The sequence below is a fragment of the Drosophila serrata genome, unplaced genomic scaffold (assembly GCF_035046125.1).
Source record: "Drosophila serrata isolate PLE 108 unplaced genomic scaffold, ASM3504612v1 contig_347, whole genome shotgun sequence".
Classification (NCBI taxonomy): domain Eukaryota; kingdom Metazoa; phylum Arthropoda; class Insecta; order Diptera; family Drosophilidae; genus Drosophila; species Drosophila serrata.
In genome coordinates this window covers 2,477,936-2,497,076 of record NW_028257245.1, presented here as the reverse complement: position 1 = coordinate 2,497,076, position 19,141 = coordinate 2,477,936, and the positions used below count along the sequence as shown (strand labels likewise).

Below are 19,141 nucleotides of genomic sequence, written 5' to 3'. Positions count from 1 at the left end.
CAAATTTTTCAGTCACTTTGACTGAGTTGCCACTGCGGAGTATGTGCGTCATCTGGCAGCACTGTCAGCCAGCTGATTCCGGCTAGCGATTGGAATAAGTAAATATTTTTATAATCCTTGACGAGATGGTGCGTGTTGGCCTGCAGATCTCCGCCACACTGGAGAATATAGATAAGCTGGAGACCAGCCACCCCGACTACCCCTTCTTTGTGAAGCTCACCTGTACCAACTGCGGAGATAAGTCGGACAAGTGGCATGACATCACCGAGTCGGAGCGCGTGGACAGGACAGGACAGACACGCAATGCAGCCGGTTCCAATTTCGTTATGAAGTGCAAGATGTGTGGGCGCGAGAATAGCATTGACATCGTGGAAAAGTCAAATGGTAAGGGGTTAGTCTGGGGGCCGGTTTTGAAATGGTTAATCCCGATCCTTCCTCCACAGTCGCCTATACTGCCGACGATGCCGGTCGCTTCAAGACCATAGTCGTCTTTGACTGCCGGGGCGTGGAGCCGGTGGAGTTCTCGCCCCGAGCTGGATGGCGCGTCTCCTCATCAGAGAATGGTCAGTCCTTTGAGGATGTCGACCTGTCTGATGACGATTGGGTGGATTATGACCAGAAGAATAATAACTCTGTGGGCGTCTATGAGTTCGCATCAAAGTTTATCAAGCTTAAGAAGTGATATGCACAGGAGGTTTCTCGGTGGTTTCTATAAGAGTGTAAATTCTGATATCTACTATGCCCAAAACGAGCGATGTAATTACTTTATATCAAACACAATATGATTATATTGAACATAGCCAGGAATCGGTTATGGATAATACAGATTTTTTAAGCTAAAACTTTTTAAAGGCTTTTGGGAACCACAATATTGGACATATCCATATAATTGATTTAATTATATGTGGAAGGAATAATTGATGTACTTTCGAACCGCAAAGATATGCCCATTCCATCGTATTCTTAATATGCCGGCTTAATGAGATTTTGTGTCCAAAATTGACAGTGATCTATAATAAGAAAATTTATACATTTGCTGTAGAAATATATATGTATACTTTATAAGATCAGAGAGGCCTTTTCTGTAGGAAAGCCTGTGGTCTAAATGGCATAATGTTCTCAATACGGTTATATGCTACTAAAAAATCGTAAACATTATCTGATGACTTTTTCTCTCTTATTGTGGGCACAGTGAGAGAAAGTAGCGAGCCGACTCGCTCTTTTGTTAAATGTTTTTTCTTTGCAATTGTATTGATTTTAATGCCGGCAAGCTACTTTGATTTTAGATTGAGCACGAAAGATAGCCTTCTCGCAATTGTTTTTGCCTCTCTGTGTGCGTTTGCATGATGATAATTTTCAAGACATTTTAGTATTTCGCCAGACGTTGGCGGGCGTACTCGGCGATAGAACGCGATCCGGATCCATTTTCTGGACACAAACAATAGTAAAGCGTCTGTCACGCTTTGCTCAATAATTGGTGAATAATTACTTTGGAAGCACCTGTCAAGTGTTTGGTATGCCGTCTCCGGCAGTTACACGTAATAGTTGTCGAACAGGCAGTTTAATGGCATTACTTCTATGGATCGTTCAAAATCCGCTGTGATTAGATAACGGGAGCACGGTTATCTGGACACCGGCCCAGTGTATTATAGCAGAAATCCCAACGGAATAAAAGATTTTGCCGTGCACCTGACCTTTGTCAGCTAACGTGACCCCCTTCCCCTTGGCCCTGAAACCCGAGCCGGATTACCGGCTGGCGACTCCCACAATTTTCACTTCATCATCCAATATGCATATTTTTCAAGGCTGGCACGCACCCGATATTGTATTACTAGGTAAATATGTATACTGACGACACATTGTAGACCCATATGTATTCCGATTGCAATACTCTTCCGTTATAAGGATTGTGGCATGCAACAATTTATCTCAATTGACAAAGATTGGTTTGCATGACTGCATGTATAAACATAACTATATTAATTAGTATTCAAGTCTATCTATCATTCCTAAAAGCAATTAATAGTTGCGAACCGTTGAAGTGGGTTTTGAAATACTTTTTTACAAAAATGTATTCTTAGTTTCTGATAAATGTCATTCCCAGGATAGCTTTTCCAATGCAATGCCTGTTTGTTTAGGAAAGAATATTATTTTATTGAGAAGAAAATTTGTACATATGTATGTATATACTTTTCTGGGTTTGATTTTGTATAATTTAAAGTAAGCACGAACAAGAAATAAATCTGGATCAACATAAAGTTTGTTCAATTGTCTCGGTGATTTTGTAGCTGAAATATTAATTCTATTTATGTTCGCTTTTTTATATACATTTGTATGTATCTGTAGAATATTAAACAGTGCCGGAGAACATAAATTCCCATAAGGTACAGAGAAACATCACCTGATAATTTGACATTCATTGTATAATAACTTTAAAGTTTATCATTTGATTGTACGTATTGTTTGAATTTATAACATTTTAATTTACTTTTGAGACAGTTTAGGGTATATTAGCAGTTTGTTAGAAATGTGTAATGAACGTAATTTTAAAACAAATTCGATTGTTGTAGCTTTAGCTAACATTAGTCTTGATATATTATGTACATATATGGTTCCGTAAGTTCAGATGGACATCGACTCGCTTGGAAAAGGTTGCTGAAAAATATATCAATCAAAAAATATATTTTTTGTGTTATGTACAAGATTTAAACTTTAATCTTTATTTATTCACATGTTAAATATAAAAGCTACATACATATGTATTTATACCCTTGCAGTGTATTGTAATTTCAGTCAGAAGTTTACAACGCATTGAAGAAGTCAGCTCCGACCATATAAAATACATATATTCTTGATCAGCATCAACAGCCGAGTCGATCTAGCCATGTCCGTCTGTCCGTTTCTTCGCAAACTAGTCTTTCAGCTTTGAAGCAACCTGAACGAAACTTTGTAGTAAGACTTCAGTATATTCTCACTCGTATATACATATGTCGGAACGGGCCAGATCGGACGACTATATCATATAGCTGCCATAGGAATGATCGGAGAATTTTTACAAAAACAAATTAAAACATTTTAAGTTTTAAACAGAATTTAAAAACATTTCAGATATAGCCAATTCATAATATTCTACAATTTTATGAAAAGCCAACAACTATATCATATAGCTGCCAGAGGAAAAATATAAAAAATATAACCTTTTCAGTTTTCAACAGATTTTTATTAATTTTGAGATAAAGCCCTTTTTTATTATTCCAGAATTTGGATTTTAGTTTTATGAAAATCGGACGAATAAATAATATAGCTGCCATACAAACGTTCATTAAATATAGAGGAAAATGCAAAACCGTGAATGTTGAACTGAAACAAGAAAGGAAGCTAACTTCGGTCTCCGAAGTTTATATACCCTTGCAGATAGAACTTCGATGACTAGGAATCCATAAAATATAAATTATATATATTTATGTTAAAAAACAATGAAGTAACACCTGCTTTCATTTCATTCACCTATACATATTATATTTTCAGTTTTACATTCACAGATTTGCATTTTTGCTCCACATCTAACGATCGTTTGTATGGCACCTATGTGATATAGTCGTTCGATTTTCATAAAATATGACACAAAATTTAAGACTGATATAAAATGGCTATATCTCAAATTTAATGAAAATCTGCTGAAAACTGAAAACGTTATAATTTTTAATTATATTCATTTCTTGATCTTTCCTATGGCAGCTATGTGATATAGTAGTCAGGTTTTTTTAGAACATTACAAAAAAATGTAGTTTAAAATAAAATGGCTATATCTCATATTTGATGAAAATTTGGTGAAAACTGAAGAAGTTATAATTTTTAATTGTATTAATTTATCGATCGTTCCTATGGGAGCCATACGATATATTAGTTCGATTTTCATAAAATTTTACACAAAATTGTAGAATAATATGAAACGGCTATATCTCAAATTTGATGAAAATCTTTTGAAAACTGAAAGTGTTATACTTTTTAATTGAATTATTTTCTCGATCGTTCCTATGGGAGCTATATGATATAGTCGTCCAATTTTCATAAAATTTTACACAAAATTGTAGAATAATATGAAATGGCTATACCTCAAATTTGATCAAATTCTGTTGAAAACTAAAAATGTTAAAATTTTTTTGTAAAAATGTTCCGATCACTCCTATGGCAGCTATATGATATAGTCGTCCGATCCGGCCCGTTCCGACATATATACGAGTAAGAGTATATAGAAGACCAACTGCAAAGTTTCATTTAGATAGCTTCAAAACTGAGAGACTAGTTTGCGTAGAAACGGACAGACGGACAGACGGACATGGCTAGATCGACTCGGCTGTTGATCCTGATCAAGAATATATATACTTTATATAGTCGGAGGTGCCTCCTTCACTGCGTTGCAAACTTCTGACTGAAATTATAATACCCTGCAAGGGTATAAATATATGTATAGGTGAATGAAATGAAAGCAGGAATTACTTCATTGTTTTTTAACATAAATATATAAGGGTATATAAACTTCGGCGTGCCGAAGTTAGCTTCCTTTCTGGTTTGAACATGAAATTATTGCAGGAATCGTGATTTTTGTCGCCAAAATGAATATTTTCATATAAATAAAAAACATATTCTACTATATTTTAGGAGTTCTATGTTTTTTAGGACATTTCAACTATTTTCCTAATTGCAGGCCAATGAATGTATTTCAATACATAAGCTTATTTTATTTTGTGCGACCCTGAACTTGAATCTTTTCGGGTTCCCCATTACAAACCACCGTCACCATGTCAGCTCCAGGACCTGGATATCCCGACTTTGATGATATACTCGGTCAAATTGGAGAGTTTGGCCGATTCCAGCGACGAAACTATTTACTCATCTGCCTCCCGGTTTTGTTCGCTGCGGCCAATAGTCTGTCGTATGTTTTCACGGCGGGATCTCCCACCTATCGATGCCAAGTTCCCGGCTGCGACAGCTCGGACGAGCCCGACTATGGAGCGGATTGGGTGTCTGCTGCCGTGCCTGGCACCTGGAACAATCAGGGACACTTCACTCCACTGACCTGCGAGAGGTTTGTGGCGAATGTGAGCAGCATCCAATCCAGGCCAGATGAATGGTGTTCGGTTGAGAACTTTACAAAGGAGACGGAGCGATGCCAACAGTTTGTGTACGGCAGCACGGAGCAGACCATCGTACAGCAGTGGGGACTACAATGCCGGGAGAACCTCTGGAAACTGGCCTTCGTGGGTACAATGCACTTTGCTGGTCTGGTAGTTGGAACAGCAATTTCCGGCTACCTAGCCGACCGGTGAGTATAAGATATGTAAGATGTATAAATTTCAAATCTAAACCGATTAATGGGGAACTTATAGCCCCGTTTATTAGTTTCATCCCTGTCACCACTAATACAAATATCGCTTGTCTTTCAGATTCGGTCGAAAAAACGTCTTTCTAATCTGCATTGTGTTTATGGCGCTAACAGGTGTGGCGCAGGCGCTGTCCTGGAACTACACCAGCTTCCTAGTCTTTGCACTGCTCAACGCCGTAGGTACTTCCGGCGTCTACCCGCTGGCCTTCATCATCGGCGTGGAGATGGTGGGGCCACGGAAGCGCGAAATGTGCTCCATCGTTCTTAACTACTTCTACGCGGTGGGAGAGGCGCTCCTGGGTCTGGCAGCATTTCTGCCCAATTGGCGTCATCTGCAGCTGGCGCTCTCGCTACCACCACTGCTCTGCGTTGCCTATTTCTGGCTGGTGCCCGAGTCAGTCCGGTGGCTACTGGCACGCAATCGTCGCGCACAGGCCGCCGTGATTATCCGGCGAGCGGCTAAGGTAAACCGGCGGAACATCTCCGTAGAGCTAATGGCGAGCTTTAAAGAGCAGGAGGTGAATGGGACAGTACTTACCGAGCTGGAAGAACCTGGCGCGCCTGTGGAGTTAAAGGACGACCAGATTTGGCGTGCCGTCAAAGAGGTATTCGGCTCCCACATTCTTTTGGCTCGGTATGCTATCATGCTGTTTGTGTGGGCAGTGAACGCCATTGTCTACTATGGCCTCTCGCTGAATGCCACCAACTTGAGCGGCAATAAGTACTTTAACTTCGCCCTGGTCTGTCTTGTGGAGATCCCCGGCTATAGCATCGCATGGGTGGGTATCTACCGCCTTTGGCTTGAGGATATTTTAAGTTTGTAATTGTAATTCGTGTCCCACAGTTTTGTTTGCGCAGACTAGGACGGCGTCTTGCCCTATCTGGCTCTCTGTTGCTGTGCTCCGCCACCTGTGTAGCCAGCGGTTTTGTCACCATGGGTAACTATTTTATTTTTTTAATACAATTAAAAAGTCGTTATGTACTTTAATAACTTAGTTGACTCGTTTTTGTTCGTGTTAATTATAAATACAAAGCTTCAGAAGTGAATTTAAAGAAAAGGTTTAACAATTATTGTTTTATAAGAGTTTTCGAAAATCCACAAAAAAGAAGGATGAGAGAATACACACATGTTTAATTTGAAATAAAAATATTAAATTGCTAGGAAAATAAATGAAATTACTTATTTCATTCAAAAAACATAACACAGCAAATTTTATACAAAACATTTGCCTTTTAATATTCTTTAATTTTTATAAGTTTTTAAATTGTTAAATAGTAATATTTTATCAGTGTTTTCTTATTAATTATTCCCGTATTAAATTTATTTGTGCTTTCCCACAAAGCGCAAAGCGATTGGATTTCCTGGAGTTGTAAGTGCTCTCGAGTCGGATTCGACATCGTTTCTCCCCGTTCCCTTTATCCATCGACCCTGTACGTTTATAATAATCCCTTCCCCCAGGTGCCAACTGGCTGGTCGTGACACTTTTTCTTATTGGCAAGCTAGGAATTACCTCCTCGTTCGCCGTCATATATACGTTCACTGCAGAAATGATGCCAACGGTTTGTGAAATTTCTCTTTCCTTTGAACCCGACTGATCGATCTTGTCCATTTCAGGTCATTCGGAGCGGAGGCGTTGGCGTTATGTCTACATTCGCTCGTTTTGGGGCGATGCTGGCACCGTTCGTGCCACTGTTGGTAAGCTCAAGTTAAACATTTTGACTCTTCTCTGGGGTTACGTTTTTTCCAATTTATTTTTTCCTAAACTTTCAAAACACATAAAACTTAAATATGAGCCGAAATCTGTCGACCAATGATGTAAAATATAATAAAAAAAAACTTTTTTTTATTTCCAAACAGTCGACGTACTACGAACCGCTTCCTCTGCTCCTCTTCGGTGCCACATCGCTAGTGGCCGGACTCCTCTCGCTGCTGTTGCCAGAAACTTTTCATCAGAAGCTGCCCGATACGGTAAGTAAGGCTAACTTTAGAATCCTTAATAAGCTCTACCCATCACTACAGGTCGAGGAGGCTATTGCGCTGGGAAAATAATTAACCCTAATTAAGAGCCACGAATCATTTAAGAGTGAGTTGGCTTGCCATTTCACTCAACGTTATTTAAAAATTTTTATAAAGAACTACATAATTTAAAATATGTATATATGTAAAATCATCTTATTTTAAGTATTTTTTACGATGCATAATAGTTAAGCTTATTGTTACACAAATAGACTGAGTATGCAAATGCTTCTTATAATTATGTGAAATAAAGATATAGCATTTTAGATTATTCGATATACGCAGAATTTGAAACTTTTCAGAAAAACAAACTAGATTTTTTGCTGTTAAAATAGATTTAATTACTTGAGAGAACTCTACATATACCACTTAGTATTATAGTCAGTCCCCAAAAAGACCCTCGAACAACTGCGGATCGCTGACATGACCGAGGCGACTCAGTAGCTTGTATTGCCGACTAGGATCGCTTCGCAGACAGATGGGCGACACGAATTTCAGCCGAGAAGGGGTTCGCTGCTCCCAGCTGGGAAGAAGATCTTGGGGGTCCACCAAGGTCTCTTTTCGTCGACCCCAGAAGTCAACGTAGGCGAGCTTCAGCAGATCCTGCTGCTCATTTACATAGATGAAGCCGACGAGGTTTGTGGCAGCATAGCTGGCGATTGTAAGGGTGGCTAGGCCACTTACACCGATGGCAGCGTAAATGCCCAGCGCATCCGTTGTCACCTGCCCGGCGTGCCCCAGGGCGAATGCAATGGGCATCCCGGTCGCTGTGATGGCCGCCTGATAAACTTTCAGCTTACTGAGGGCGGCCACGAATCGTATTCCTGGCAGGCTGTAAATAGTTCGCCATTCCGTGAAGGCGGCGTCCTCGTGGGCCGAACTGTGCTGGCTCCTCCGAAAGTGCGAAATGACTGCGGACATAGAGCTCCTCCGGCAGAGCCACACTGAAGTTCAATAAACACTAATTTACATATTGAATAGATATCTCTTGATTAATAGGGAATAGAGGAACTCACTTGTTTAGACTTAAACGAAACAAGTTTAGTTTTTAGCACTTGCATAAGGATTTTAAAGTCAGTTCAATTTTTAGTAGAGGTGCGCAAAACAGAATTTCTTTAATCATCGATTTCTGTGGGTGCGCAAAACATCGATGAAAACATTAATGCATAGTGGTGCGCAAAACATCGATGAAAACATTATATCGGCAATGCTGCCCTTTTCAGCAAGTGCATGAGACCGGCGCTTTTGAAAAGTGGCGCGCACTTCTTCGTATAAGTTGTGCTGTTACGTCAGGACCGAGCGTATAAATATAGCAGAGCCAGATGACTTCGCGGCGAGCGGAGAGCGATCAATAAATAAATCACTTATACCAGGTCTCAGTCGACGATCAGATCTCGCAGCCTCTTGCGGAACTTTTAAGTCCCAACGTATTTAATAATTGCGGAGTATGTGCATACCATATTTTCAAAGAATTTGTTGCAATAAGTACTCTTTAGTTTGCAAATCCCTAATTGGGAAAAAGTTGAATACTTTCTAATATACGCCGTTAATGTTCGCTGACAAGCGTGAGCGAAAACGTTTATTTTTGTACTTTCGCGTGTGCTTCGGAGCCAGAAATAGTTTTCTGCACACAGAAGAACACTAATTTACACCAAACAATGCTGTTCGAATTGGCAAGGTTCATTTGGCTACAGAACAGAATGTAAATATAAAAGAATCTTGTTTTCACACTCTTTTGGGAAAAGTCGAATTGCTAAAAATTAAATGTAAGCTTGATCAATTCTGTTTGTTTTGCAAACCAGCCCTCATTACGAGCATGCTGTGACCAACAGTGGATTAATTGGGTCCTAATGGATCTAAATTGGTCTCGAATTATTATTATTAAAGGTCGATAGTTAAAATCTTGGAACACTAGAAAAATATACTACAACTACTATAACCATCAGTTTGCAACGCTCTGAACGAGGCTGTGGCCCTGTGAGACGTGCATACATTAAATTATTTTTGTATATTCTTCAACAGCATCAACAGACCCTTCAATATATCAATGTATCTATTGGTTTTATTTAACCCTTTTAAATGACAGTGCTAAGAAGTGTTAACCTCGTTATTTATATGTTTAAATAAGTAAATGCCTTCTTTCATATAAATAGGACTACTCCGTATCTGTAGCTCTAGTTTATATTGAGTAAGTTAAACATAACTAAAAGTTATGATGTATTACTTTAAGAAAAAGTGAAAAACACTCGATTGTAATTTTCAATGATGTGAGAAACAAGGTAACCAAAGCTTTCTTCGTAAGAAAATAGAATTGGGGCTTATTATCCGGTACTATTTATCCGATAACTAATTGTTTTCATTAATTTTTGTTACAACTTAGTATATATCTAATTACTATCTACTTTCAAATTCAAGTCTTTAAGACAAACTTTAAATGACAGAAGTGGTAACTCTACAATTTAAAATATCTCAGTTCTGTGGCCATGAGCTAAATCGCTACGACTTGTGAAGCTTAACAAGAATTTATTTACTTTTTAAATTCAAAGTTGTTTTTTTAATTATCATTTTAAACTAAAGGACTCATTCCGCAAGACTAGATGATGATGTGGATAGAAGATGCAGATCAGGGTACAAATGTAAATACCCTATAAGTAAACTAGAAAGTAAGCTAATTTCGACACTTCAAAGTTTATATACATCACTGATTTGATCATTCAAAATTAAAAAATCTATCTTATATATTTCTCTTTCAAAAACCAAATAATTCATACTTTCAGTACTTATTATATGATCATTCATACATAGATAAATTCAAAACTGAGACTAGTTTGCGTAGACACGGACAAACGGACATGGCTAGATCGAATTGGCTGTTGATGCTGATCAATAATATATATATTTTATACAGTCGGAGATAAATCCTGATATGGCTCCCTCACTGCACTGCAAACTTTTGATCGCAATTATAACTATTATACACATATATATGAATAAAATGTAATATATCACCCCACTTCTAATAAGGCAATGTCCATGACAGCGTTGGGGGTCAGCGCCCTGTTCATGGTGGGATGCTGTACCATCGCCCAGATCGCCCGCGTCATCTGCCGACGCCTGGTGGCTCGCGAGGGAATCGTCCCTATCCTCATTAACGAGGCGATCGCTGCCGCAGAGCTGTGCGCTTGCTGCTTTGAGCTCATTATTGGTAAGTGGCCGATCTGTATATTAGGGAATTGAAGACACATTTCACACGCAGTGGCCGACAACTTCGGAGTGTCAATGTACGCCGTCTGCCTCTTCCTGCTGACCGTGTGGTGGGGCCGCGTGTGGGGTGACGCCTCCGCCTGCCCTTACACCCACATGGAGGACGTCCTGGAGGGGCGAACCAGCTTCAAGGAGATGGCACTCCGCAGCTGGGCTGAGCTGATGGGCGGCTGCTGCGTCTACCGGATTGTCCAGCTCTTTTGGTGGCTGGAGTTGGCCGAGACTCATCGAGGACGTGCCTTCGAGTCTTGCAATGCCGACCTGCAGGTCAGCCCGTATCTGGGCGCAGTTATCGAGGGCGTGGCTACCTTACTATGCCGCCTGGCGTCCAAGGCTATCAGTGCCAAGGAGCCACGTTTTGGCAGCTACATCGATTCCTTCATTGGAACCAGCCTGGTGGTGGCGGGTGAGTAGAGCTTCTCCGATCCAATGCGATCCGATTCCGAAATCCTGGTCTCAAGTAGTTTACGCCTTTAACTATGTCCTGCTTGCAGCCTTTAACTTCTCCGGCGGCTACTTCAATCCGGTGTTGGCCACAGCCCTCAAGTGGGGTTGTCGCGGCCACACCCACCTTGAGCACATCATCGTCTACTGGATCGGCGCCTGCGCCGGCGCTGTGCTCTCCATTCCGGTCTTCAAGCTTCCCGTAGTGCGTCGCATCCTTCTTGGGGCGGAGGCGGAATCCAAGGCAAAGCTGGAATAGAAGTGAACAGAAAATTGGCATTAACTTGCTCACATGAAAAGTGCCTGTTTTTAGAAATGTTTTTAATTTCCCACGATTCGCCCTACTCCACTTGAGCTGCGCGCATATCTTGCCTCGTACTGTAATAAGAACCAATTTGATTGGAAACTAAAAAAAAACAGTACTGAAAACGAAAGCAAGACAATTTGTAGGCTATAATATAACCATTTACAGATAAAACAGATACAGATATTTTTTTAATGATAGCCTCAGAATGCGAATATTTGTTATGACACATTTTATTTATATGTTAATAAAGATTATTTTAGTTTTTGATTTAATTTATTTTATACAAATCAATGAACAGTTCTATTCCTTATTTTAAATATAACTGCCAAGGTCGAGCCTCAATTTTTTGAATGCCCAACACTGTCATTGCTTAGCTTCTCTTCGCTGAGCAGCACTAGCAAAACCACTCGCGCTAGCCAGCACTGAAACAGCTGGTCCGAATTTGTCTGCAATAAATATAAACATGTTGAGCGACGACGATAATTTGGGCATTTACGATGATTTGGATGAGTTTCAGCAAGCCGAAGATCATGTAAGCGAGCCCAAACTACTGGTGGCGGTACCCGATCACAGCTCACATTCTTACAGAAATCAAAGGAGCTGCTGGCATGGGAAGTCAAACACAGAAATGCGCTGACCGAAATCGAGGACCTGAAGGCGCGAAACATAGCACTGGAAAAGAAGATCAGGACAATGGAAGTCAACCTGCAGAATCTTTTGGACACGGCGAAGTCGGAGGTGAAAAGAAAGGAGGTACTGATAGGTCAGCTGCGTAAAGAGTAAGTGATGCGTCCTGCTGGCCAACTTTGTTGCTTTTGACACCTTGTAATAACACAGGAAAGACGACATATGCTTCAGGCGAAAGCGAGGACGGGAAGTCGAAGAACCAGTGGAGAAAGAAGCCGAAAATAAGCGGCTGAAAGCGGCCTCGAAGGTAGATCCAGAAGTTAAAAAAAATCCATTCCGCGCGGACTTAAAAATTGACTCAAAATCGGTTGGAAAACGAAGATCTCGAAGCAAGTCTCCTAGATCGAGACCAAAGATCCAAGATCATGGGTCGGCGACCCGGCGCAAGTCGAGAGAACGACGCTGCAGTCGAAGTCCAAGACATTCAAGCCGGCAAGAGGAGCACCGAAGCCGTGGGAGCAACTCTCGCCGCAGAAGCCGCTCCCCCTTACATAGGTTAGTGAAGCAGATTCCAAGAGGTTCGGCAATTGATAGCAGCGTATGACTTTTGTTTTTGTAGAGCACAGGTGTCGGAATCAAAGTCGCAGAAAATCCAGTCATTTCCTGGGGAAGATACTAAAAATGGCCGGGATATTGGGAACAAGCCGCACAACGAAAAGACCAAGAAAATGATATATGAAATCGCTACACCTTTAACACCCAACGAACTGTCTTCGCCGGAAGTGGCAACGAAAAAAGCGCAAGCCCTGACATATGAATGTAGCGATGGCGACTTACAAAGGAATACGCCCTTTGAATCGAATACCCCAACCACTGAAATCATCCAAAACATTAATGCGTTCGTTTCAAAAGAAGAGCGTATTCCCCGTTTGGACATTTGTGAGCTAGCAGCCAACAACCGTGAATCATCTGACACCACGTCTCAGTCCGAGCACCCTGAAATCATATTAGACGAGATTTTGCCACAGGAATCAGTAACCTGCGATCCCATAACTGTTCATATGGAATCAAAAACCGGTCCTATTTCCGATAATAATGCCCAAACCGACGAATATCGGCAGGTAGAAGGAAATGTTGAGCTTGACAAGCCATCAATATATACACCGATAAGAAGCACAAGCTATGAACCTACTGGCCCAGGCGATGTAGAAATATCGGCACACAATCATTTAATTAATAAATTAACGAAAAATAACAGCGTGGTCCATGCAGAACTGAAAGCTGAGTTATTAGTTGCTTCCGGTGAAGCTCAAAGACGTGATGATATCAATTGCAGCTCGGCAGGAAACGTCCCAGAGCCAAAAAACAAGAGCTTCGACGTAGAAATAGACATAATTGAAGACATTCGGTTGCCAGAAGTAGCGGATATTGGCCATATTGCGGTTATAGTCAATGAACTGTGCGGTGGTCTAGAAGTCCAAAAAAAAAACGTGTCGGATGAGCAGAAAAATTCTTCTGGCAGAGACGGACATTGCAGCGATTATAATGAAAGAAACAGCTCCGCTATCGAGTTGAAGGACCCAACAACACCATCCTCTAATTCCAACGTTTTGTACGCTCAGCCAGACTCCACCAAAATCGATCACAACGATACGGAGAACGAAGTCATTCTAGAAGCTGCTCTGAACTTGCTAGAGAGTAGTGATCTGGTCCCACCTGCCCAGAGTGCACCAAATCTGAGCCTTGAAGAAGATGCCATCGAGAAGGCATTGGGGCAGTTGCATCAGACGTCGTCCCCAGATGAAACGGTAGTGACCTCCACGTCCAACCGAGCGCGGAAGACTGAAAACCATTGTGCACCCACTAGCACGAGCCTCCGAAATTCTCCCCTTCACGCGAAGGAGGCGATAATCAAAGAAATTTCGACCGATATGGAAAACACTAATGACAGTCAGTCCCAGGTTTCTAGAGTACTCGAACTGGAGGCTCCACCGTCGCCAGGGCAGGATATCACCATTGATGAGACAGTAGACGATGGCTGTATTTCGAACGAGGAGGTTTCAACAGTTACCAAACGCTGCTCCCTGGGTCATACCGACTACCAATTCGAGCAAAGAAACGACGAGATTATTCTTCGCGTAAAGCGTCGCACACGACGCCGACGTTCAACACCTATTGAGGTGGAAGTTCTGAATCCTCCTCCTACAGGAGGCAAACCAGATTAATTAATAAATCATATACGTAAATATTTGTATCTGAATGCGAGCAAGTAGATTTCTTACATTTTTAGGTGCTGAAACACATTGTTACATGGGAACAGAAATACACTTTAAATTTTATATTCCAAATTGTACATCACTGGAAAAAATCAGGGAATCTGGAATAGACCAGGGATTATCCTCAGAATTTCGGGTACCAAGTATACAAATTTATATTCCAAATTGTACATCACTGGAAAACTCGGATCAGCCAAGGATGACCCTCCGAGTTTTGTATGCCATGCATTTAATTTATATTCCAAGTTGTAGACTATGTGCTCGTAAATAAAGGAAGTATCCGATGCGTACATGTTAAATTCTAAGAATCAAGTTATTATCCATTGTACAGGGATAATCCTCCGAGTTTATGGTACCATGTAATAATTTATATTCCAAATTGTACATCACTGGAAAACTCGAAGAATTGTGAATCGACCATGCATGTTCCTCAGAGTTTTGAATATAATATATTAGATTTATATTGTATATTATGTGGTCTCGTACTTCCGAATTTGTAATTGTTAAATTCTGAGAAACAGAATTTTTAATCGGCCGGGGTTGAACCTCCAAGTTTTCGGTACCATGAGTAAATAACCAACCAAAAATAGCATCCGATAACTGTTGAGAGAGTAAAGGGAAACTAATTTTAATTGAGGAAAAATTTAAAGAAAAAGGGAAGCTAACTTCGGGACACCGAAGTTTGTAAGTTATTTTTTGTTTGCCATTTGCCATTTGAGCCTACCGTTTTCAAGCAATAAGATCATATTTTATAGACACTGTAGTTTGTCATAGATATGTCCAGATCGTTTTTAGGTCTGATATATGATTAATTACTCTGATTTAGTAACTACTGGAGTATTTCTAAGTTTAATGAATGACTTGATGATTGTAGCTTTTATTATTGTCAAGTATGTAACTATACGTTAAGTTAACTGGTAAATATAACGTTATATGATATATTCATTTAATTAAGTTGTTTTGTCGTCCCTTCTATCCCTGTGACAAACTTATAAACTAACTGAAATATAAAGAAACCGATCTGCAAAGTTATAGGCAACTTACCGATTGAAATTATTAGGATGATGGCGGTAACCAAAATTGATGAGAACTTATATGCCACACATAAATATATTAGAAATACTATGTCGATTATTATCCTCAGGAGACCGGTTATAAGGTAAAGAACAACGAAGTTTTTATTCGGCTAAATGAATTATAAATTGGCATTAATTTAACATAATAGATCGTGACGATAGAATTCTTACCTTGAAAACTGAAACTATGACCAAAATGCATGCTACGATATGCGCGACGTGAATAACGAGGCATACCATCCATAAAATGCTGGCAGTCCCAGACAAAGCTAAAAGGTTGTCGCATACGGTTAACCTGTTATTTCATATTTAATATTAACGAGCTATACTTACCACCACCACCACCGCCGGCGGCCCCAGCAAATATAAGGTCGATGATAGCGACTATTAGAGCTCCCCATTTCAGCTCAAGGCAGCAGCAATCTTTAAAAACGGGTAACCCCATTCTGTTTCTCAGGAATTATATGTATTCTTTAGTGTCGAATCGGTTCAGACTGTGTTTTTTAAGGGGACCGAGTAAGAATGACGTATGTGAAATGACTAATATATGAGGCCTAACTTGATTTGAGATTTTGAAAATGGAAATTTTAGGAAAAAGTTGAGGTTTTGCAAATGGATGTTTTTAAGAGTCGTTCTCAGCGTACCACGATACGGCAGTGAGATAAAAACAAGTGGCAGATTTGAGATTTTGAAAATGGAAATTTTTGGAAAAAGTTGGAGGTTTTGAAAATGGATGCTTTTAAGAGTCGTTCTCAACGTACCACGACACGGCAGTGAGATAAAAATAAGTGGCAGGAACTGAAAAAAATTGAGAATAATTAAAGTTAAGGTATAACATATCATTTGATTTTTTTTATTTTAGGTATTAATATATGTATATTCCTACATTAATGAAAGTTCGGGATACCGATATATGTTTACCCCTGCGGCTTGCACTTTTACTCTATCCATACTACATATATAACCGATGGTATAATAAGTTTATATATTAAACAAAATCTCGGAATCATAAAAATTACATCTTAGAGTAGATGTTAAAAACGGCGCAAATATAATATATTTTCTACACGTCCCGACCAATCCAATGGTAGCTATACAGCTAATAGGTCCGACTTATGAACATATATCCAAATGAAAATAAAAGGACTTCTTTCAAGTTTCACTTAGATATCTCCAAAACTGATCGACTAATTTCGCCGAAACGGACAGACGGACTAGGCTAGATCAACCCCGCTTTTGATGCTGATTTGGAATATAATACAATCGGAAAAGACTATAACATAATCTCAAAGTTTTGTGAAATAAAAAGTAATGTTCCAAAAACGACGAACCTTCAGTTTAACCTAGACTTAAGATGATAATTGAGTCGGATTTGACAAGGTTCTAAGAGAACGAGGAAGGATGTGCAATAGGGTTTCCTTCAGAAATACGTTGAACACTGTCCACGATAATCTTTTCACGATATTAATACTTACACAAGCTAAAGCCGATTAACCAATAGCATGTTTTATTGTCGTGACACTTGGCCACCATCCATAGCATAATTAAAAACAACAACACAAAACGAACAATGGCGGTGGTTAGGTAGGGAGCCACCATCCACTTTGCCTCCTATAAAAGTCGCGAACATTATTAGGAACGAAGTCGAGGGAGAAGAGTTTTGCACTTACCGAGAAGGAAGAAACTATAATCAATATACAAGCGCCGACATGGAGGACAAGGACGATCACAAGGAATACCCACATTGCATAGCCAAATCTGCTGTGATAATACTCATCGGGGTTGATCCACCACGTGGAACCAGACTCAGTATATGGCGTAGCTACATAATAGTCCAGTTCAGCCTTTCGTCTGATCCCTTTTAAAATTTTGTTTTACCACCTCCGGGATGAGAATAAGATGCGTGGTTTACTTACATGGAAAGAAGACGCCGCACAGAAGACTTAAAATCAAATCAACAAAGCCAATTATGATGACGGCAAACTTGATCTCAATGCAACCAAGAAACTTTTGAACGAACGTCATTTTAATTTAGCTCCGATTCAGATTTTTTGCTTTAATTTTTCTTGTGCTCCGTTCGATAACTTAAAGTTCTATAGGTTTGTACAACTTGACTTATTGGCTTTATCTCCAAGGCTCCCTAGATTTATTTTGCGATATTGAACTGGTAAAATGCCGGATAGGTAACCCAAATTTGTTATTTTAAAAATGACTACTTGGTAGGTATGTTTATCACTTCGGGTTTCTTTTGGAAAACAAAAAAAAATTTTTTCTTGAACGATCGAAAAGTGAAAAATGCAAATCCGTGAATGTAAAACTGTAAATATAATATGTATATGTAAATGAAATTAAAGCAGGTATTACTTCATTGTTTTTTTTTACATAAATATTTATCATTTATATTGTATGGATTCCAAGTCATCGAGTCTATCTGCAAGAGTATATAAACTTCGGCACGCCGACGTTAGCTTCCTTTCTTGTTGAATTTCATTTCAATCACCTATATTATTTATATTTACAGTCTTACATTCACGGTTTTTGCATTTTGCTCTATATCTAATTATCGATTGTATGACAGCTATATGATATAGTAGTCGGATTTTTATAAAATGTTAAACAAAACTGAAGAATAAAATAAATGAAAGTCTGTTGAAAACTGCGAGATATAATTTTTTTTTTTGTAAAGTTTTCCTATCGGATCTGTGGCCCGTTCCGACATATATACGAGTGAGAGAGATAAAAGACTAACTGCAAAGTTTCATGCAGATAACTTTAAAACTGAGAGACTAGTTTGCTTAGAAACGAACAGCCGGATATGTCTAGATTGATTCGACTGTTGATGCTGATCGAGAATATATAGACTTTGTATGGTCGGAAATGACTCCTTCACTGCTTAGTAATATTTTCACTGAAATTATAATACCCTGCAAGGGTAGAATTATATTTGAAGTTAAAGCTTTTGGAAAACGGTGCATGTTTAATTTTATCTAAGATCCCTTAAGAACATATTTTAAAAATTTCCTTTAAACTCTGCTGATACTCCTAGTTAGTCTTCTTTGATGGCCCGTGGTCCAATTCCAAGATCAATTAGCTCTTTGCAGTGATAATTGTAAGTAAGGCAGTCGATACGTATGCCAACGATACAATGTGACATTTATTTCCAGTACGAGTGCCTAGTCCTGGGCATGGTGTTCATAGTTCCTTTTTCGTGTTAGAACTCTGCTCTGTCAGCCTTTTTTAGAATACTGGTGAGCAAGGATTTGGATTTGAACCAATTCAAAATCGGATGAAATAATGTGATGAAACTTATCTTTTCTTGGTGAACGAAAAGTAATTCTGTGCTGCATACTATGTAACAGCGTACTTAAGAAATCGAACCCGGACTCTTTATGTGTTTATTAATTTTTATATCGGATTTAATATATCCTCTTCATGTTATGGGCACCTCAAAACTTTAGCCTCTAAAATAAATTCAGTTGGCTTTTTAATATTACAATATTAAAACCGTTTATAACCAAAAATTTGGAAAGTCCAACTGTGTAACATTGATCGGTGGCAGAGATAAACACGGATAACTTGTGGATATTGGATGCAGACCTGGAACATAAATACATAACATATGTGAATAAAAACCCTGGAATCGCAATTATAAATATAATACCACATATTCATATAAATCGCATGTAATATATATAAGTTACATTTGTATTTATTTATAACAATATTATTTATAACAATAAAACA

The 19,141-nt window shown here is 39.3% G+C and overlaps 7 protein-coding genes across 16 annotated transcripts; 4 read left to right on the top strand and 3 right to left on the bottom strand.

Annotated features, from left to right (window-relative positions):
* Positions 1-3: 3 nt before the first annotated feature.
* Positions 4-842, top strand: LOC110189746 (UPF0587 protein GA18326). The gene is made up of 2 exons (XM_020959950.2): positions 4-384; positions 444-842. Exons 1-2 carry the CDS (start codon positions 126-128, stop codon positions 680-682), a joined length of 498 nt encoding a protein of 165 aa, XP_020815609.2. The 5' UTR covers positions 4-125; the 3' UTR covers positions 683-842.
* A 431-nt stretch (positions 843-1,273) lies between these two features.
* Positions 1,274-7,681, top strand: LOC110189363 (organic cation transporter protein). 9 transcript variants are annotated; one of them, XM_020959409.2, is made up of 9 exons: positions 1,369-1,477; positions 4,709-5,326; positions 5,448-6,165; positions 6,231-6,324; positions 6,730-6,756; positions 6,846-6,946; positions 7,002-7,082; positions 7,245-7,355; positions 7,407-7,681. In XM_020959409.2, exons 2-9 carry the CDS (start codon positions 4,803-4,805, stop codon positions 7,434-7,436), a joined length of 1,686 nt encoding a protein of 561 aa, XP_020815068.2. In that variant the 5' UTR covers positions 1,369-1,477; positions 4,709-4,802; the 3' UTR covers positions 7,437-7,681. The 9 variants fall into 9 exon arrangements, with proteins under 9 accessions (XP_086694581.1, XP_020815068.2, XP_020815065.2 ...); XM_020959406.2 differs by having other exon boundaries at positions 4,663-5,326; XM_086838453.1 differs by having other exon boundaries at positions 1,369-1,514.
* Positions 7,682-7,719: 38 nt separating this feature from the next.
* LOC110189634 (transmembrane protein 186) lies at positions 7,720-8,571 on the bottom strand. 2 transcript variants are annotated; one of them, XM_020959778.2, is made up of 2 exons: positions 8,420-8,571; positions 7,720-8,364 (listed from the first exon to the last, which is right to left on the bottom strand). In XM_020959778.2, the coding sequence occupies exon 2, from the start codon at positions 8,322-8,324 to the stop codon at positions 7,785-7,787; it is 540 nt and encodes a 179-aa protein (XP_020815437.2). In that variant the 5' UTR covers positions 8,325-8,364; positions 8,420-8,571; the 3' UTR covers positions 7,720-7,784. The 2 variants fall into 2 exon arrangements, with proteins under 2 accessions (XP_020815437.2, XP_086694584.1); XM_086838458.1 differs by having other exon boundaries at positions 7,720-8,347; positions 8,420-8,569.
* Positions 8,572-8,617: 46 nt separating this feature from the next.
* On the top strand, positions 8,618-11,690 carry AQP (aquaporin). Its single transcript, XM_020959454.2, has 4 exons — positions 8,618-8,848; positions 10,428-10,608; positions 10,660-11,073; positions 11,162-11,690. Exons 2-4 carry the CDS (start codon positions 10,431-10,433, stop codon positions 11,368-11,370), a joined length of 801 nt encoding a protein of 266 aa, XP_020815113.1. The 5' UTR covers positions 8,618-8,848; positions 10,428-10,430; the 3' UTR covers positions 11,371-11,690.
* Positions 11,691-11,800: 110 nt separating this feature from the next.
* Positions 11,801-14,626, top strand: FLASH (FLICE-associated huge protein). Its single transcript, XM_020959678.2, has 4 exons — positions 11,801-11,950; positions 12,007-12,197; positions 12,256-12,600; positions 12,665-14,626. The coding sequence occupies exons 1-4, from the start codon at positions 11,882-11,884 to the stop codon at positions 14,268-14,270; spliced, it is 2,211 nt and encodes a 736-aa protein (XP_020815337.2). The 5' UTR covers positions 11,801-11,881; the 3' UTR covers positions 14,271-14,626.
* LOC147642842 (uncharacterized) lies at positions 14,294-16,037 on the bottom strand. Its single transcript, XM_086838459.1, has 4 exons — positions 15,731-16,037; positions 15,569-15,666; positions 15,366-15,507; positions 14,294-14,921 (listed from the first exon to the last, which is right to left on the bottom strand). Exons 1-4 carry the CDS (start codon positions 15,840-15,842, stop codon positions 14,848-14,850), a joined length of 426 nt encoding a protein of 141 aa, XP_086694585.1. The 5' UTR covers positions 15,843-16,037; the 3' UTR covers positions 14,294-14,847.
* Positions 16,038-16,074: 37 nt separating this feature from the next.
* Positions 16,075-17,561, bottom strand: LOC110189548 (uncharacterized). The gene is made up of 4 exons (XM_020959679.2): positions 17,314-17,561; positions 17,068-17,255; positions 16,873-17,008; positions 16,075-16,195 (listed from the first exon to the last, which is right to left on the bottom strand). The coding sequence occupies exons 1-4, from the start codon at positions 17,420-17,422 to the stop codon at positions 16,137-16,139; spliced, it is 492 nt and encodes a 163-aa protein (XP_020815338.1). The 5' UTR covers positions 17,423-17,561; the 3' UTR covers positions 16,075-16,136.
* Between the last annotated feature and the right edge of the window lie 1,580 nt (positions 17,562-19,141).